The 18,264-nt window shown below is 44.2% G+C and overlaps 1 protein-coding gene across 1 annotated transcript in view; it reads left to right on the top strand.

The window, feature by feature from the left end:
* LOC138566785 (cytochrome P450 2F2-like) overlaps positions 1-18,264 on the top strand; it is a 541,781-nt gene that overhangs the window by 491,414 nt on the left and 32,103 nt on the right. Inside the window, exon 7 of the mRNA XM_069644435.1 lies at positions 3,006-3,193. Within this exon, the coding sequence (XP_069500536.1) occupies positions 3,006-3,193 (188 nt within the window). The remainder of the gene's footprint in view (positions 1-3,005; positions 3,194-18,264) is intronic.

Below are 18,264 nucleotides of genomic sequence, written 5' to 3' on the forward strand. Positions count from 1 at the left end.
GTCACAGGACTAAAGGTCTGTTGAATATACCAGGCCCTGCTTTATGGGAGGCTCTGGAATGCAAAGACTTGTCTTTGAAATGTGATGATTATTTCAAACAGGGCACCTCAATTATGGACGCGGCATGCACCAAATCTGCACCTCTTGTATTGCAATTAACAAACCAAAAATATATCTTTGGTTTTCTCACAGTCCTGCTTTGTTGATATCAAATGACAGAATACTGGAAACTCAGAACAACAGACTTGACTTTAACTACTAAAAGGGCTTTGAAAGAATATAAGGAGCTAATCTTCAAAGCCAAATCAAACTTTTTGCATAATAAGATTGTGTCAGGCAATAATCATCTCAGAGAACTTTTCCCAGTTATTGCACATTTTATTTAGCCTGGCAATATCTCTATGTCTACCGACCCTCCAATTAACAAAGTTAGTGTGTTCAATTGGTTATTTTCAAGCCATTCAGGAGAAGATTGTGCAAAAATGACAGCCTGAAATCAAAACATCATTACACCTGACCTTGAGTCTAAAGGTACCACACACCAATATTCTCAAGGTCTGTACGATTTTAAAATATTTTCAAAGGACTTCATTCTAAATCTGATAAGTACCCTCAAACCTACCAATGATTTGCTATTTGATTTACTGGCATGCACCGTTCATGACCCTATTTGTTAATGCCTCTCTTTCTCAAGACATACTGCCTTCTACTCTAAAACATTCCATTGTAACACTGCTGTTGAAAAAATCTAATCTGGACCCAAACAACATACAGAATTTTCACCCGGTTGCAGGACTTTCCTAACCAGGCAAAAACCTGGAAAAAGATGTCACAGTTCAGCTGCAGGATCATGTTGGAAAGAGTTCTCTGCTCGTCCCTTATCAATCTGGGTTTCGACTGGGATGTGGCACTGAAACAGTGCTGATGGCAGTTTGGGACAAACCTCTTTGGGTATCTGATGAGGGCAGGATTTCCTTGTTAGTTATGCTAGACATGTCTGCAGAATTTGTCACCGTAGACCATAGCATTATCTTGGAACATTTAAGGAAGGTTGGGAATGTTTCAGACCATGCCATTAAATGGTCTGTATCTTTTCTGAACATCGACTGCCGGTGAATTTAGGTGGTTATATGTCAGACTCTCTTCCTCAGGGGTATGGTGTACCCCTCTAACCCCTGTTGTTCAATCTATGTATACAGACTGTTATGAGCATTTTGAGGAGTCATGGGTGGGTTTTCTATCCTATGCTGACAATACCCAGATATTTCTGACACTGGGTTACTATAGGGACTCATTTCTCAAAGTTGGGTAGTGCCTGTGAGATGTTGGAAACTGTATGTCCTACAATTGGCTCCAACTTAATCCCAGTAAAACAGAGGTGTCCCTGTTTGGGCCAAAACATCTCCTGTCAGATAATGAGAAACCCACCCATGTTTCATTGGTTCTTACTTGAACCTTGCTTCTAAAATCAAAATGTAGGCTGAATTTGGCAAGCCAATTTAGGATGCGAGAAACAGGTAGGAGCAAAACTCCAATCAGTGTTTTACTCCTTAGAGCCTCTTCGGCTCGCCCTTACATATGTCCCATCAAATGATCATGCCGGTGTGGTTTGAGCACTGGTTACCTCCCAACTGGATTATGGCAATGATCTGCTGTCTGGGATCCCTCACAAACACTTGCACCGGCTTCAAAGGGTGCAAAATGTGGCACTGAGTTTGATTTTCAAAGTCCCTAAATCTTCTCACATTTCTGACCTGTGTTGTTCTCTTCATTGGTTGCCTGTTGGAGACAGAATCAACTTTATAGTCCTCTGTCTGATTTATAAGTGCCTAACCAATATGCCACTGTCATACCTGACAGATAAACTAATGTGATAATAACTGCCCCATAAGCTATTTTCAGCTGGTACACTACTGCTGGTGGTACCATTATCCTGCTATGTTTCCAGGGGAGACAGACAGTTAGCACTACACAGACCTCGGCTATTAAATTGCCTTCCCTGGGAGATCAGAATGGAGGGCTCTTATCTAGTTCTGTAAAGGATTTGAAACATTTTGCTTCAAATAATTCTCCCTCGGTTGTGTTTGGAATCTGCGCTCATGTGTTACCGTCTTGAAGCATATTGCCCTTTTTGCCTGGTATCATCTGCGCCTAGATGCAGTTAATTACACTCAGTTCTTGCATTACAAATGCTTCAAAATCAAAATGAAATCAAAGTTAAACAAGCAGCTGCCTCTAGTAACAGAGGTGGTGAAAGCTGAGTATCCTGGGCAAACTCTGATACAAAATGACATGCAAAAACAGGAACTCTGCCATAAATAATGACAAAGAGGACATTATTGAAAAAGCCTTCAATGTTTGGAAACATTGATGGTTTAAACTCAATGCACTTAAATGTGGGTCTCATTACGAGTCTGGTGGCAATTCGGCAGTAAATCCAATGTCGTTATCGTCTGAGGACAAACAGAGGTACTCAGCGGTATAAATCCCCATGTATTGACTCCATGGGACTCCATGGGGAATTTTGGAGGATTTACTGCCTGTGGTATTACTGAGCATTAAATCTGCCGATTTTGAAGGAAATCTGGAGGACTTCCATCAAAAAGCTGGCGGTTTCCTCCAAAAAATCAGCAGATTTACTGCACAGTAATTCCACCGGCAGTAAATCTGACAAAACCTATAATTTGGCCGTGCAGCAAAAACGGTGGTAACTCTGTGACAACCAAAAGAAATGGCGGTAATGGAATTACTGGCACTTTTTTCCCTCACCAGCAAACTTGTAATGAGGCCCTGTATATTATCTTTCTCATAGAATATTACTACTGATCTTGTCCCCATAATACATTTCTGCTGCAATCCCCTTGCAGAAAGCATCAGTTGGACTATTACTATTTACATGACCTATTTCTAAATTACTGCTAAATTGGGGAGGGTTCTCATGCAGTAAGTTCAATGTCAAAGTATTTCTGTGGTGTAAATTAAGTTTATCACTTTTCTCCCAACAGTCAAATTACATGAGGAAATTGACAGAGTTATTGGCCGAAACCGCAGTCCAACTATCAATGACAGGAGCGGGATGCCCTACACCGATGCAGTGATCCATGAAATTCAGAGATTTGCTGATATCGTCCCTATGAACCTTCCACATGCAGTGATTAGACACACCCAGTTCAGAGGATACACACTCCCTAAGGTGCAATAATTGATTACTTTTACAGTTAATGCACTCTATGCTTTATTTTTTTCATTAATGTGTAACTTCTGTAAAACATACCATGTTTTCCTTTTTTTAAAGATCTTACATTTTTCAGAGACATCCAGTACAATCAAATAGAGTGCAAGTGGATCTACAAATGTGCATGAAATTCACCAGGTGAACCAGCTGCAGTTTCAGGGCATATAGGTGTGTGGTATGGAATGCAACTATACTCAGCAATAGAAAGTGCACCATTGTCTGCAAAGTTGAAAAATAAGTTAATAAAGTCGAACGGAGGATAGCTTAGGGGCAACGTGCTCGCCTTGGAAGTAGACGACATGCAACAACACAGGTTCGATCCCCAGGTCCGTGCTTAGAAACCCCTGGGTATTGAGCGCGTTATAAATAACCTATCATTTTATAACAAGGAGTAAAGTAGTGAATCTGAGTGAAATGTATTAATCTGGAATCAAAAGTAAGGAGTCTTATTGTTGGCCAATCAAAGGTCATGGCTGCAAAGTTATGACTTGCAATATTGTTAAAGTATAATATGAAGACGGAAATCCTATTAATTATATTCCTCATGTTAAAAGATATCTGATAGTTTTCATACCGAGCTTGCAAAACTCTGCCATCTGAGAATGGATCTCTTCTGTTATTATTTTGACATAGATGGAGGAAAGCACATTCTGTATTTGAAATAGGAGAGACTTTTTTTAAAATGCATCGATCCACCACTGAATCTAATGTTAATCCAATGTTAAGATCAAGTGGGCGGCATAAAGATGAAGTCAATATTGTATCAGTGCTATGTAATGTCACCTCATATGATCCTCTTCAGATAGTCTCATAGGAACACAGTACTTATATATGAGAAGTTGGCATTTTGTAATTGACAGCCTAGTGCATATGGTGTGCCCTCAGTGGAGAGTGGTTAATGCCTTACAACATGAATATACACCAGACACAATTATTGCTGTTGTTTGTCAAGTGCAAATCTAGATTATTTTAACATGCTTGAAACAAGCTTCAAACAAGCTTGAAATATTCTCTACCTAAATATATCACATTTGCTTCAGTGCTAGGCACATTTCAGCCTGTGCTCAATATCATGTGTATCTGTTATTTAGCCAGGAGTAGAATGCCAAAAAATGCTCATATCAGCAACTAGGAGGGATAATCCCCAAAACTTGGCGGGGATACTGTTAGGGAGAATTCCCCAGAATGGCTAATTTCCCTTACCTATTGAGTCCCTCAGCAGCTTTGCAGGATTTCTAGGATTTATGTTTTCACCTGGTGAGCGTGTGAGCCTTTTTTCCCACTCTTACCTGTGTTTTGCTGTGTGTGTTTAACATTGTTCGTGTTCATAGACTGTGGAGCTTCACCTGCTCCATAGGCAACATCTTTTTACTGTGTGTTCCACAGCACCTTTAGTGCATTGACACAGGGTTGTCTTTTTCAGACTTCCCACTTTAAACTCAATTTTCTGGGACTGGCTAATGTCTCCCAGAACATGTAAAGTTACCATTGACTTTATTAGTCCTTTTAAAAGCACAAACCCAGTATAAACTATCTTACATAGAGTACTGGAAAGGGTTAATAGTTATCCCTTTCGATCTGTCTCTCATGTAACATTATTTCGTTCCCCTTTCGTTAAGATTTGGCTGGTGGCAGTGGTATGTAAATAGCCGTGGAACTGTTTTAGGCTAAGTTAGTAGCCTCAAACTTAAATCCGCTTGACCCCATTTACTTTTTTTTGGTTCCGGCTGGGTTTATTTGCCATTTCTTTATGTAAAGTTCTCTCTCATGTTTTACTCTGCCTGCCAAACCAGGTTTGGTTCCTTTGTTCACTATCCTTTGGAGGGCTTCTTCACAGAAGCCCTGCTTAGGCGCCTGAATGTCTGAGGGGGAAAGGATGTGAGGGAGGGGTTTGAGACTCCCTGCACAGGGTCTCCTTGGAGACCCATGTCACACTCTGTATGATTGGCTGTGGTGACTGTCCTGCCAGGATAGCCACCCTGCTGTGTGATTGATAGCCAGGCTGTGTGAATGGGGGAAAACTGCATAAAAAGCAAGTCTCTGGGATGGCAGAGTCGCCACTAAAATGAGAGAACAGAAGAGAAGCTGAAAGAAGAGGACCATTACCATGACTGAACCTTGCGGTGAAGCCCTGCCGCAGGTCCGAATCAACAAAATTCGATGACAGGGAAGATCTACAAGGAATCTTCTTCCCTTGGCTGGTGGGAGCAACCAGTTTGCCAAACACCAAGCAAGGCCTCCCTCCCCTGGAAGAATTTGCTGTGCACAGCTGCAGTGAACCAGATAGCCAGGGGGACTGGACCCTGTTTGGGTTTTAAGGCACGCACCATTTATTAGATGCTTTGCTGCTGGTTTCTTCCCTGGGCATTGCAGGACCCTCCAGTCTTCCTACTTTGTGTCAGTTCGACAGTTGCTTCAGGAACCGTGAGCCTGCAGGATCTTCCAGGTACTTCTGCCTCAGCTACAGCCTTCTTCTTCATTTAAGGTACTGTTCTAACCCGGTTGTTCGTTCTATCCGACCGCAGTGAAAGTGTTTGAAATCTTTTGGCAACCCAGGGCTTGTCCATCTCTATTCGTTTAAATAACTTATCCTTCAACCGACTTCTTTTCAAACTCTTGCCAAAGACTTAACCGCTAACTCACTATGATTCTGCCTAAAACTGGTGTACAGCGTTGAGGATCTAGTATAGTGATTACACTTAGAGTGCTGCTATTACCTTGGATAAACTAACCACAAGGCTAAACATCACTAAAAAGCAATTTTAATCATGTCTGATATGGAAAGCTACAGTCAGGAGACCCTCCTTAGTTACACTGTGGATTATCTGAAACATCGGTGTAGAGAAAGGAATCTTTCTGTTAAAGGCAAAAAGTCAGAATTAATTGAAAGGTTGTTAGGGAAACAAAGGGCATCATTACGAGGAGTTCGGTAGGGGGTTAACGGCACTAGTAGAGCTGCTGATGACAGGAAAAAGGTTTATCCTGATTGTAGTAGACCATGCTACTATGTATCCTAAAGCAATACATATGAGGACTGTTACGACTCAGGCTGTGGCTAAGACTCTACTTGGCATTTTTACCATAGTAGGATTTCCTAAGGAAGTGATATCCGACAGGGGATCCAATTTTATGTCCCACTACATGCAAGCCATGTGGAAAAACTGTGGTGTCACTTACAAGTTCTCTACAGCCTACCATCCACAGACAAATGGACTGGTAGAGAGGTTTAATTGTACCATGAAGAGCATGATAGGTGCTTTAGAGAAACCCCTTAAAAAAAAAGTGGGACCTTGTACTGAGATGCCTTTTTTTTGATATAGAGAAGTCCCTCAGGAGGGAGTTGGTTACAGTCCTTTTGAACTTCTCTGTGGCCATCCAGTCAGAGGTCCATTGGCCCTAATTAAGGAGGGGTTGGAGAGTGCTGCTTCACCCAAGCCAGTCTGAGTGACTGACTATGTGATAGGTCTCCGGAGGAGAATGTCACACATGATGGCAGAAGCTAGTGATAACTTGAAAGCAGGTCAGGTTCTGGTCAAACATTGGCATGACCAGAAGGCCAGCATGGTTGAGTTTACTCAAGACCAGATTGTACTAGTTATGGTGCCAACAAGGCAAAGGGCCTTGCAGGACAAATGGATAGGACCCTTCAAGGTTCTGGGCAAACTTGGAGAGGTGAACTATTTAGTGGATTTAGGCAGACCTAAGGAGGCTCCGATAGTCTTTCACACCAACCGTTTGAAGGCATAGGTCTTGAGACCAGAAGTGGGAGCTTTGCTTGTAGCTTCAACTCAAGAGTAGGAGGAGAGTGAACCTCTAACTGACCTACTCAGAGGCCAACCTTTGGATGAGAACATAGAGGGAGTCAATCTCTCTTCTAATATGACATCTGAACAACAGCAGGAGTGCAAGATTCTGTTAAATGAGTTTGCCTCCCTGTTTTCACTTTCACCAGGCTTGACCCCTTGGGGCCAGCATGATATTCTCACTGGTGACTGTTTACCTGTGAACATCAGAGGTTACAGAATGTCAGAACATGTGAGATCCCACATCAAAGGAGAGGTCAAAAAGATGCTTGATATCGGGGTTATAGAGCCCTCTACAAGTCCATGGTCTAGTCCAGTTGTTCTAGTACCAAAGGCAGGATCCAAGGAGTTGAGATTCTGTGTGGACTATAGAACTCTAAATGCAGTCACTAAGACTGATGGCCATCCTTTGCCAAGGACAGATGAACTGGTTGATAAACTTGGTGCAGCCAAGTACCTCGGTACATTTGATCTGACGTCAGACTATTGGCAAATAGTCCTGACAAACCATGCCAAGGAGAAAACTGCATTCTCAACCCCAGCAGGCCTCTACCAGTTTAAGGTTATGCCTTTTGAATTAAAGAATGCACCTGATACATTCGAAAGAATGGTCAATCAACTTCTGAACGGGATGGAGGACTTCTGCATGGCATACTTGGATGACATTGCAATGTTCAGCCCTACTTGGAAATAACATGTTGATCACTTAGGCTATGCATTGCAGGATTGTGCGCAGGCCCATCTGACCATAAAGGCAAGCAAATGTCAAATTGGTCAGAGCAAAGTGGTCTACCTTGGTCATGAGGTTGAAAGTGAGAGTCCCCCAAAAAGACAGTTAAACTCTACAATGAGAGGCAACAATGGACATACCCCAACAGGGAATGAGACCAAGACCAAGTGCTGGTGAGATATAAAAGGCTTTATCTAAATCAATATAGGGCATGCAAAGGACTCTGCAAACCCCGAGAGCTCTCTGTTTGACAATAGCAAAGACAGTCATATTTATTACAAAAATACGTCATGGATGAGGTAAGCTATAGGGTGCACATAATCGTGGGGATTGGGTGGTGAAGACTAGCTTCTATGTACAATGTAGGTGCGGTGCTCCATGATTGGCAGAGATCCATATGGTGGTATTGTGGAGTGCTTGGGTCAGCTGGGCTCATTGGGGTGGAGTATCGGTCACGAGCTGTCCATGTGGATACATTGCTGCTGCACTACCCTTTTGCCCTTGTGGCCACACATACACATTCATCACTAATTTCTATGTCAATTTAACATATAAATCCTACAACTCATTAATCTAATACCATAAAAGAGACAGAGAGAAACAGTATACAACTCTGCTCGTTCGAGGGGCTCTCTTATTGTGGTGTGATACAATCTGTCCACTATATCCCTGTCATAGTACAATGCCACCATTCTATATTTAGATTTAGGGACCTCACCTGTTTGTACCTGAGTAATCTGCACTGCTCCTTTAGCATTGCCCTTTGTCACCATCATCATTGTACCATTAGGAACCGAGTTTGCGCAGCACCGAAGATCTAGCTGGCACACACAAAAAATCAGGAGCAAAAACACGATGATGGGTATCAGCATTTTAACAGTCATTCCGAGCCAGGAGCCTACCCATGAAAAAATGTCGTCAAACCAAGAGCTTGGTTCCACACCTCCTTTCTTCTTCATCTGCTCACCCAGGTTGTGCTCTGCTGTGATAACATGAGGCAATGTTCCGTTTCTGGGTCGCAGAAGGCACGAATGTGCAACATGCACTCCCGATTTTTTGGCAAACACCTCCATCCATCGCCATTAACAGGTCTAGGACATACCTGTTCTGCATTGTCATTAGCCACAGGGCCCTTAGCTCCACCTTGATCACGTTGAACCCCTCTTTAGTGTCATTGTCCAGTTGGATCAGCTCCCAGCACGCGATTTGAAGCCACTTTGCGTTGGCTTGCGCTTGGATACTGGGGACGAGGGAGGCGAAGAATGTTTCAGCGGAGTTAAATAGCCGGAATCTGTCTGGAATTTGTGCTAAAAGTTCTGTGGAAGCTTTGGATATGTAGTTGGATGACCTCCGTTTTCTTGATATCGGGCTTTGCATGTTGTCCGCGGATAGGGCATATATTGGCGTCTCATCTGTTGTTTGTGGGTGTTCTGGAACTTGGACGGCTTGCAGTCCCTTTCCCCCTTCGATATGACTCTCCGGAACCACCATCAGGGCGCAGTGCAGCGTTGCCAAAGAACACGTGTCTCTCCAGGATTGTGGAAGGTGCAAGTATGCCTGTTTACCGCAGACCCAGTAAGTATCCAACAGGGCGGCTGTCCCTTTCTTCATATCTGGAATGATTAGTGTTTTGTTACAGTTCTTGTTTGTGCCCATGTTATGTTTCCCTTCACCGAGGAAGCACAGTTCATATGTAATTTCTTTTTGCAGTTTCAAGGGTTTTTCCAGGAGTGTGACCCAGGTGAGCTTTGTGATGTGCTCGGCCCATACTGGTGCGCATGTTTTCTCGACCCATTGCAGTTTTTCTGCTGCCAACCCTCGTAGTGCTTCTGCTTTGCATGTCACTTGTTCTTCTTTCCATTTGTTTTCCAAAAACAGTATTCCTTTAATCACCAAAAATGTTTCCTTCAAGCATATCACTCCTTTAGGTCTCGAGTAGCACGTTTTTTTTCATTCTGCAGCATTTCAAAAGAGACTGTGTGTGCCTGGAAGGTGTTCTTTATTCTACATAGGGTGAGATGAAGGAGACACTGGGTGTCTGCAAGAGGCAGTTCTTGGGGCAGGAGTACCTTAAGGGTACCTGAGGCGTGGGGTATTAGAGAGCATACGTAGCAGCTCCCATTGGTCGTTTGTTTGGCAGTGAAACTCATGTCTGCATACCATTTGTTTGACTGATGCGGGTGTCTGGGGTCTTTTATCGTGTCTAGCCCCAGCCCGGAGTACTTGTCGTATTTTCTCCTCCAAACCTCCCTCCTTCTCCGATTGCTTCTGGGGTGTACGCTCTCATATTCTAATGCATGTTGTATTGGAGGAGACTCTCCTGCCCCCGCCTTTTCCCACTCGTCATACAGGGCAAGAAATCTTTCACTCATTTCCGAAATTACCTTCCTTTATACCTATGGGGGATTCATACCTTATAGATGTTTCAAATTTTGCTGTGACAGCGGTGGTGGTGACATCATACAACCAGGATAAAGCAGAAGGATTTCGATCATTTAACTCATAAACACTATATTCAGAGGCATTGTGTGGGGAAATAGGACGTGGGGTTACTCTCTTATTGTCTGTATCATTTAAGTGTTGTGTACCATCGTGGTGGGTGTCATGCCCCCATATGAGCTGGAAGTCGTCCCATATAAGATAGGCTCGTTGTTTGATCATACTTGTCTGTTCCCTCCCCCTCATTTATATCGATATACATAAATGTAACTGCCCAATATAAAACTAGGCCAAGCATCAGTGTGAAGAATATTACAGCACATACAAACAGGCCACACTCATACGAATATCTACGTAAGTCAAAATTAATGTTCCCACGTCTATCTGCTCTAACAACATTCGTGGGGGGTCCCGTCTGTTGCCATCGTTTCTCCTACATGGTGAAAAATAAAAGTGCATTAAGCATCCCAAAGCATCAAAATACATTTACTATTAACATGTTCATTTGTCAATCTGAGAGAGAGAGAGAGAGAGAGAGAGAGAGAGAGAAGTGGTAAGAAAACCATGAAGATGGGGGTACAGAGAAAGAGAGAGAGAATAACATTTTTGCAGTTCATTATCATTATTATGTACATCACATGGGTACTGGCAAGGAAGCAAATATTTTCCCTTTCATTATCACGTCTGTGTTTCCTCCTCGTCCACTTTCCCTTCTTGTCCTTGTGTGACACTATCGTACGCTTTTCATAGGTCTGTCAAATGTATCCAGTATCTCAGGCCTTTACCTTAACTGCTGTTGGTGTGCAGTACACTACCTCATACGTGCCATGAAATCTTGGAGCATTCTACCTATGAACGAAACACCATCTCCCCTGGTATCAGCTGTCCTGTTGGGCTGCCTACTACAGGTGTTGTTGTCTCACTTGATTCCTCGCATGTAAATGGGGGTGCTAGTTGCCTTGCTATCATATGGGCGGCTTTTGTGAGCTTTGTCAAGTATTCATTGAATTCTTCCCCTAGCACTGTAGCACTTCTGTGGGTGTCTGAATGTCTGTGGAGTGGGGAATTTGCAGTATGCATGCGCCTTCCTGTTACAATTTCATGCAGGGACAAGTGATGGTCCTTGCTGGGTTGATTTCTCAACTCAAACAAGGCCAGAGGCAAAAAGTACACCCAATTTTTCTTGAGTGTAAAACACAACTTTGACAACCTCCCTTTAAGAAGGCCGTTGATCTTCTCAACCACGCCATTACTTTGCAGGTGATAAATAGTGCACAGTTTATGTTTTATTCCTAGCAGGGCAGTAACCTCCTTGAACAGATCATTGACAAAATGCGTGCCATTATCAGAGCGAATTACATCACAAATTCCCCAGCGCGGAAACACTTCCCGCACTAAAAACTTTACAGCGCACTTCGCATCCGGGTGGGCGCACGGTCCTGCCTCTACCCATCTTGAAAATGGACAAACCACTACTATCATGTAGCGTGACCCATTGCACCTTTCTCCCATGTCTGCATAATCAATATGCAACTCTCTAAAGGGGCCTGGTGGTTTGGGCAATATCCACCGCAATGTTCTCAATGTCATTCCTGAATTATATATTTGACATGTTGTACACTCCATTGCAAGTTTTGAGAGTTGTTCTGGCAACCCTGGGATGAACCAATGTTCTTGTATTTCTGCGGCAATGTGCTGTTTTGCATGGTGAGCTGGCAAGGGAAGCTGTTGGAATGCTATATATAGCAGCTTGCGGGGTATCACTACCTTACCTGTATTATTCTGGCACCAAAGGAGGTCCATGGACGACTGGCTGCACCCTCTTTTCTCCCATAGCTCCTTTTGCTCATCTAACGCCCCATTTTGTAGTTCTAATATTTGAGATATGGGCATTGAGTTATACCCATCTGGGGGATCCTCTTCCACGCTTTTCTGTGTCAAGTACTCACCTGTTCTCTCTTTTGTTAAGTAGGATGCTTCCTTTGCTGCCGCATCTGCTGCCGTGTTTCCCAAAGAGATGACGTCAGTATTGTTTGTATGGGCCTGGCATTTTACTATGGCTACAATTGTAGGTTCTTTTAGTGCCTCTATCAATTCCTTAAGTAACTCTGCTTGTTGCACAGGGGACCCATCTGCTCTGTTAAATCCTCTTCTCCCCCATCTAGCCAACCCCCCGTGTACTGTAGTAGTCATATAGGCTGAGTCTGAATAGATTTTGACAGCACAACCTTTGGCCTCATGTAAGGCTTCAATGAGTGCTACTAGCTCTGCTGCTTGTGTTGAATAATGTGCTGGTAATCGTTGCTGGACGAGTACTTCATATTCACCTTCCTCTAATCTCACAACAGCTATTCCCACATGTTTTTCTCCTGTTTATGAGTTTATTGATGCTGAACCGTCTATGAAGTATATTTCTCCTTCAGCCAGTGCATTTTCACTTACTGTGGGCATATCTCCATCCTCACCTCTGTATGTTGCACAATCATGCATTTGCATGTCTTCCACTGTGCATGCTTCTGTGATGAATGTGGCAGGGTTGACTGTTTTGCATCTCACTATGTGTATGTTGGCGCTGGGCAGAATAACTTCATATGCTGTGGCTCTCTGAGTTGTTAATGTGCTTTTTGATCTTTCTAATATGGCGACTAATGAATGTTCCACGAACAGTGTCACAGAACACCCCATCACAATTGTTGCACTTTTTTCAATTGCAAATGCTGCGGCTGCGAGAGATTGCTCGCAGGCGAAGTGTCCTTGCATCACTTCATCCAGTGTTCCAATGTAATAGGCCAATGGTTTGTGCCCCAGTGATGTTTTTTGTGTCAAGACTGCCGCCATGAGTGTCCCGTTGCAATGTGAAAATAAATAAAACTTGCGTTCGTAGTCTGGGTTTGCGAGTACTGGTGCTGTTGAAATTAGCTCCTTAAGTGTTGTGAAGGCCTCATCTATTTCTGCTGTCCATTGTATTTCTGTGTTTTCTCTTTGCGCTTCCTTGAGTCCCTGCAGTAATGGCTTTGTATATCCTGCATATTCTGAAATCCAGGCTTGGCAGTAGCTACACCTGCCGAGGAATTTCTGCATCTCTTTCACTGTTTTTGGTTTAATTACTGCTTTGATGGCAGCTACCCTGTCTGGTATGATTCTTTTACCATCCTTTGAGATCAGTTGTCCCAAATACAACACTTCTTGTTGACAGTATTGTAATTTTTCTTTGTCTACTTTGTAACGTTTGTGGGCCAACAATGTCAAAAGAGTAATAGAAACCTTCCTGCACTCTTCCTCATTTTTTCCACAAATCAGTAAATCATCCACGTACTGAATAATTGTGCTTTCCGTGGCAACATTTCCTAGATCTTTGTGCAAAATCATATTGAATATATTTGGTCTTTAAGTGGGCGTAGGTCCCGGATCATCCTCCAAGCCCCTGCCTTGTGCTTTCTTGATCGGGTAAATGCAGGTATTGCATGGTGAATTAGATGGCACTATTATGCCCTGTGCTAACAGTGCGGTAATTGTTTCTTTTATCCCTTCGTCTGCTTCCCGGCACATGGGGTACTGCTTTACTCTGGGTGATAATGCTCCATGTTTTATTTTGACTGGTGTCACCTCATGCAACAGTCCCACATCATGTGGCCCGGTGGTCCACAGGTCAACTAGCACTGATTGCATGTCATTGTCAAAAAATGAAGGTGGCGCTCCTACCACTGCCATCAGCTGCACTGGTACCTGTCTTGTCTGTATCATGATATCACAGGGGATTGCTATTTCCATTATTATTTCCCCATCGATGTCTGAATCTGTGACAAGGTCTTCGTCTGATAAATCTCGCAATGCAATGTTAGCATTGATGCACAATACTGTGCGCCACTGGCAGCCATGTGTGTCCATTCCAATAACCGCTATCCTTTTCGCTGATACCTGTACTGCATGCAAATCTAATTACATCACTGTTCCTGGCACTATCTCTGGACGTGCTATAGGATGGAAAACAAACTCTGCAAGCACCCTCCATTCCTGGAGTTTCAACTCTGGAATCATTCGTGCCAGTGTTTTCAACCCCTGAATAACATATCTGGGTCCACTGGTACGCCGTGTATTGCTGGCGCTGTTGCTCGTGTGTGCACTACCAACAGGACTCGCAATCGGCAGATCCCCGTGGTTGAGCAAACTATTCCCCTTTTGGTAAAAAAAATAGTCACATTGAGTTTGCTGAGGAGGTCCCTCCCCAGCAAGTTGATTGGAGATTGTTCATAGTACAGCGGGGGAGCTTGTACTGTTTTGCCCCCCACTGTTACATCCAAATCATCTGTGTAAGGAACTTCGACCACCGCCCCAGAGAACCCCTGCATCTCCAATTTACGATTAGATATTGGAAACTTGCCTTCTCATATGGATGACTTTTCAGCGCCTGAATCTACCATAAACATGAATTGTTTGTTCCCTATCTCCGCCCTCACCAATGATTCCTCTGCTGCATCAAGGGTCGTTGACAGTACTGGACACGCAAGTGCTCTCTGTGGGCTGTCCTATGCTGGCTGCCTCGTGGTACCCCCATGGTCGAAAACATTTCCTGATACCATGGCCACCCCTCCAAAGGGTGCAGTTGCACCATTTGCGGTTGTGCCGAAAGGGTTCCCCTGTGTGTGTGTCATCTGCTCACGGCATTGTGGGTGTTGCTGAACATTATGCATTTGCACCCTATGTTCCTCTGGGCACCTCTGATCTTGCTGTCCTCTTCCCCCTCCACCGTCAATTGGCAGCCCATATGGTCTCCTTGGGTGGGGGTGGCCAGACTGCTGTTCATTTTGATAAGTATTCATTGGCCTGATCCTACACTCCCGTGAGAAATGCCCTCACCTCCCGCAATTCCAACAATTCCCTTGTTCCCCCCTTGGGCCTGGGCCTCCATACCTGCCATTCCCTCTGTACCCCGGACCACCACCTCTGTGCTCTCTGTACCCACCTCTTCCTCCCCAGGTGCTCCACAATTGCCACTGCGGTCCTCCGTACTGCTCTTGTCCGTTCCACTGTGATTGCCAATTTCCCACCCAATTGGCTGCCATTATCCCTTGTATTGCTACTGACCCCTCCTCCTTCTCTGCTTCTCTATCTGTGGGGAGCCTTCAGCAGTTTCGTTTGTATTAATTTTGCCTCGTCTGCCAACCTTTTCTGTGCTATCGCCTTCTCCCTTTCCTTGATTCTTTTGTGGTAGTGTACTATTATGCTTTGTATTTCTGGCCAACCTTTTGCTTCTATTCCTGCTATTTTGTCGAGTGACAAAATAGCAGGAATTCTTTCTGAACTTCTTTTGGGAGCCCTCTATTCATTATAAAGTAAAACAAAGATGTTGATTGATCCCAGTCCGTACCCATTTCCGCTCTCCACATCTCCTGCACTCGTAAAATGAAACCCATGGCATCTTCCCCATCATTCATTGTACATTGCATTACTGACTGCACATCTGGTGCATCTGGGAAGGTGTCTCTCAAGGCATCCCTGGTTCTCGCACGTACTGTATTGAAAGAGGCACCATCATGCTGGACAATGTAATGTTATTCCTGGGAATCCGGCCTTTGCCCAAACCCTGTCAGCTTGATCACCCACTGCAGATACCAACAAACTTTTAACACCACCAACAGCTAGCGGAACCCCTGCTGTGTGTTTCCCAAATGCATATATCAATTTACTTGCTCCTCCCAACAGTGGTGGCAATAATTTCTACAAGTTGGCCTTATCCATCTGAGCCCAGGGTATATAATTTGGCCTCCCTCCTCCTCTGTGTATCAAGGGCAGCTGTAGCCTACTCTTTGTTCCTTTCCCAATGCTCACCTTTGATCCTTTCTTTCCCAATGCTTCCATACTTCCCACTCTACTCCTTAATCCCCCATTCCATTCTTCCTCCATAGCCCTCCCCAGAGGTATTTCATCTAACCTCACTGGCGTCCCTCCTGCCGCGAACCCTATTCTTCTTCCTTATAACTCATCTTCCTCTATGTCACACCACAACTCCTCCACCCCTCCAGTGGCCATTCCTTCTTCACCTGTGCTTCCCTCCAGCGTATGTTTTTCTAGCTCTATTATTCTGGTCGGCTCATCCTGTATTCGGAATAGCTCCTTCTTCCACCCTTCTTCTATGGATCTGTCAGGCGTCTGCACCCTCTGTGTTTGCTTGATCCTGGAAGTGCCCGATCCACTTTGTTCACATATATCTCGTAGTCTAGACAATCCATTTCGGGCTCTTGATAGTCTGGAATCTAAGTCTTCTGTGAATTTTTCAATGTCTATTGTTGGGGTTCTCACCTGTCCACTTGTTCTAGGAAAATCATATGGTGGGGGCGCAGTGGGTTAGGGTGCATTTACGGGAGTTGGTGCAGACACACACACTGGGTCACTGTATTCCTCAGCAGGCACTGGATTATTCCAAAGGGGATACAATCGTATTAGCTCTACTGGCCCTTCCTTTCCTTCACCCTTCTTCTCGCTATCCTTCTGTTGCCAGGGGAGAGGTAGTCTGTTCTTCTGCTATTTCCTTTCTTTGGATTGGGGGAACTTCTTCAAATCGCCTCCATAAGTCTAATATGTCCCTTCTATTCTGCAATTGTTTTCCTTTGTACTTCGCAAACAGGCATTTGGCCACCATGTCGAGCACGCTTTTGTCAAATGACCCTCCTTGGGGCCATACCTGGGGTAGCCCTTCCCCTTTTAATTCCGTGACCCATTGGTCATGGTATTTGGTTATACGTTCCGCATAGCCTGGCAAATTTTGGCAAATATGGGGTAAGGGTTTTTCAGCCCCCATGCTGTTGCCCCGTCTTTCACCCTCTTGTGTCACCCTACGTTGATCGGGGTACCTCATGTGCACACCCCTAGTGATGGCAGTTCTTAAATACTAATGTATCCATGTTATAGCCTGTGTACTAGATCTCTAGAGGTCACACTTACACTGACCACTTTTCATCAAAGCCCGATACAACCAACTTGTCACTTTGTCACAACATTCCAGTCACAAAAGAGGCATGACATATTCAATAAATGACGTCAATTTGACAAACGTTTTGCTTACAACATATAACATATACCTCTCTTTCCTTCCTTCACTGTTCTTTATTCAAATGGTCCCGTTTTTTCTAACCCGTCACACCCTTTAACCCTTAAGTTGTCGGAATATCCCTCATAGATTTTTAGAAAAGATAAAAAGAAAAAAGCATTTTCTAAATTATACTCCGAGTCTTCTACTCAGCTGAGACTCTTACTTATATTTTTTCTGTTTTACTTATTCCCAGTACTAGTCAAGATAGCACTATGCGGCGCGCCTTCTACCCCTTGCAGAGCTAGGTTCCCGTCTTCCATTTTCACCTTGTAATCTCCTTAACTTTTCCTAATGTCCATGTGCAACAGAAAGAGAAAAGTATGAAAGCACCAATTAGTTTACCCTTGAAAGAGCCCCCGTTTTAACTTAGCTTGAACTCGTACACGCTTATCTCTATCCGACTCCTTTTAATGTCGCTCACACTTAATACTCACGTGCCTGTCTTGATCTGAGACCCTCCGGACCCGGTTCGTCCAGGCGGCGCTGCCCTACGCTCAACGGCAGCCCCCGGCGAGCGGTACTATGGGTTTTTTGAAGTGGGACCCGTACCCTCTCGCCCTACTGCGTGCGCACGTCTAAGCATACCAGTTGCCGTAGGCCGGCAGCCCTCTTGAGGGGGCGCACCATGCGTCTCTGCTGTGGCCGGGGGCGTCTCGTGCCAAAAAGGCTCAAAAAGAATACAATCGCCTCGAGGTCACCACTTGAAAGTGAGAGTCCCCCAAAAAGACAGTTAAACTCTAAAATGAGAGGCAATATTGGACACACCCCAACAGGGAATGAGACCAAGACCAAGTGCGGGTGAGATATAAAAGGCTTTATCTAAATCAATATACGGCATGCAAACTCTGAGAGTGCTCTGTCTGACAATAGCAAAGACAGTCATATTTATTACAAAAATAAGTCATGGATGAGGTAAGCTCTAGGGGGCACATAATCGTGAGGATTGGGTGGTGAAGACTAGCTACTA

This window comes from Ambystoma mexicanum, chromosome 2p, assembly GCF_040938575.1.
Source record: "Ambystoma mexicanum isolate Mex_15411 chromosome 2p, UKY_AmexF1_1, whole genome shotgun sequence".
Taxonomy (NCBI): Eukaryota; Metazoa; Chordata; class Amphibia; order Caudata; family Ambystomatidae; genus Ambystoma; species Ambystoma mexicanum.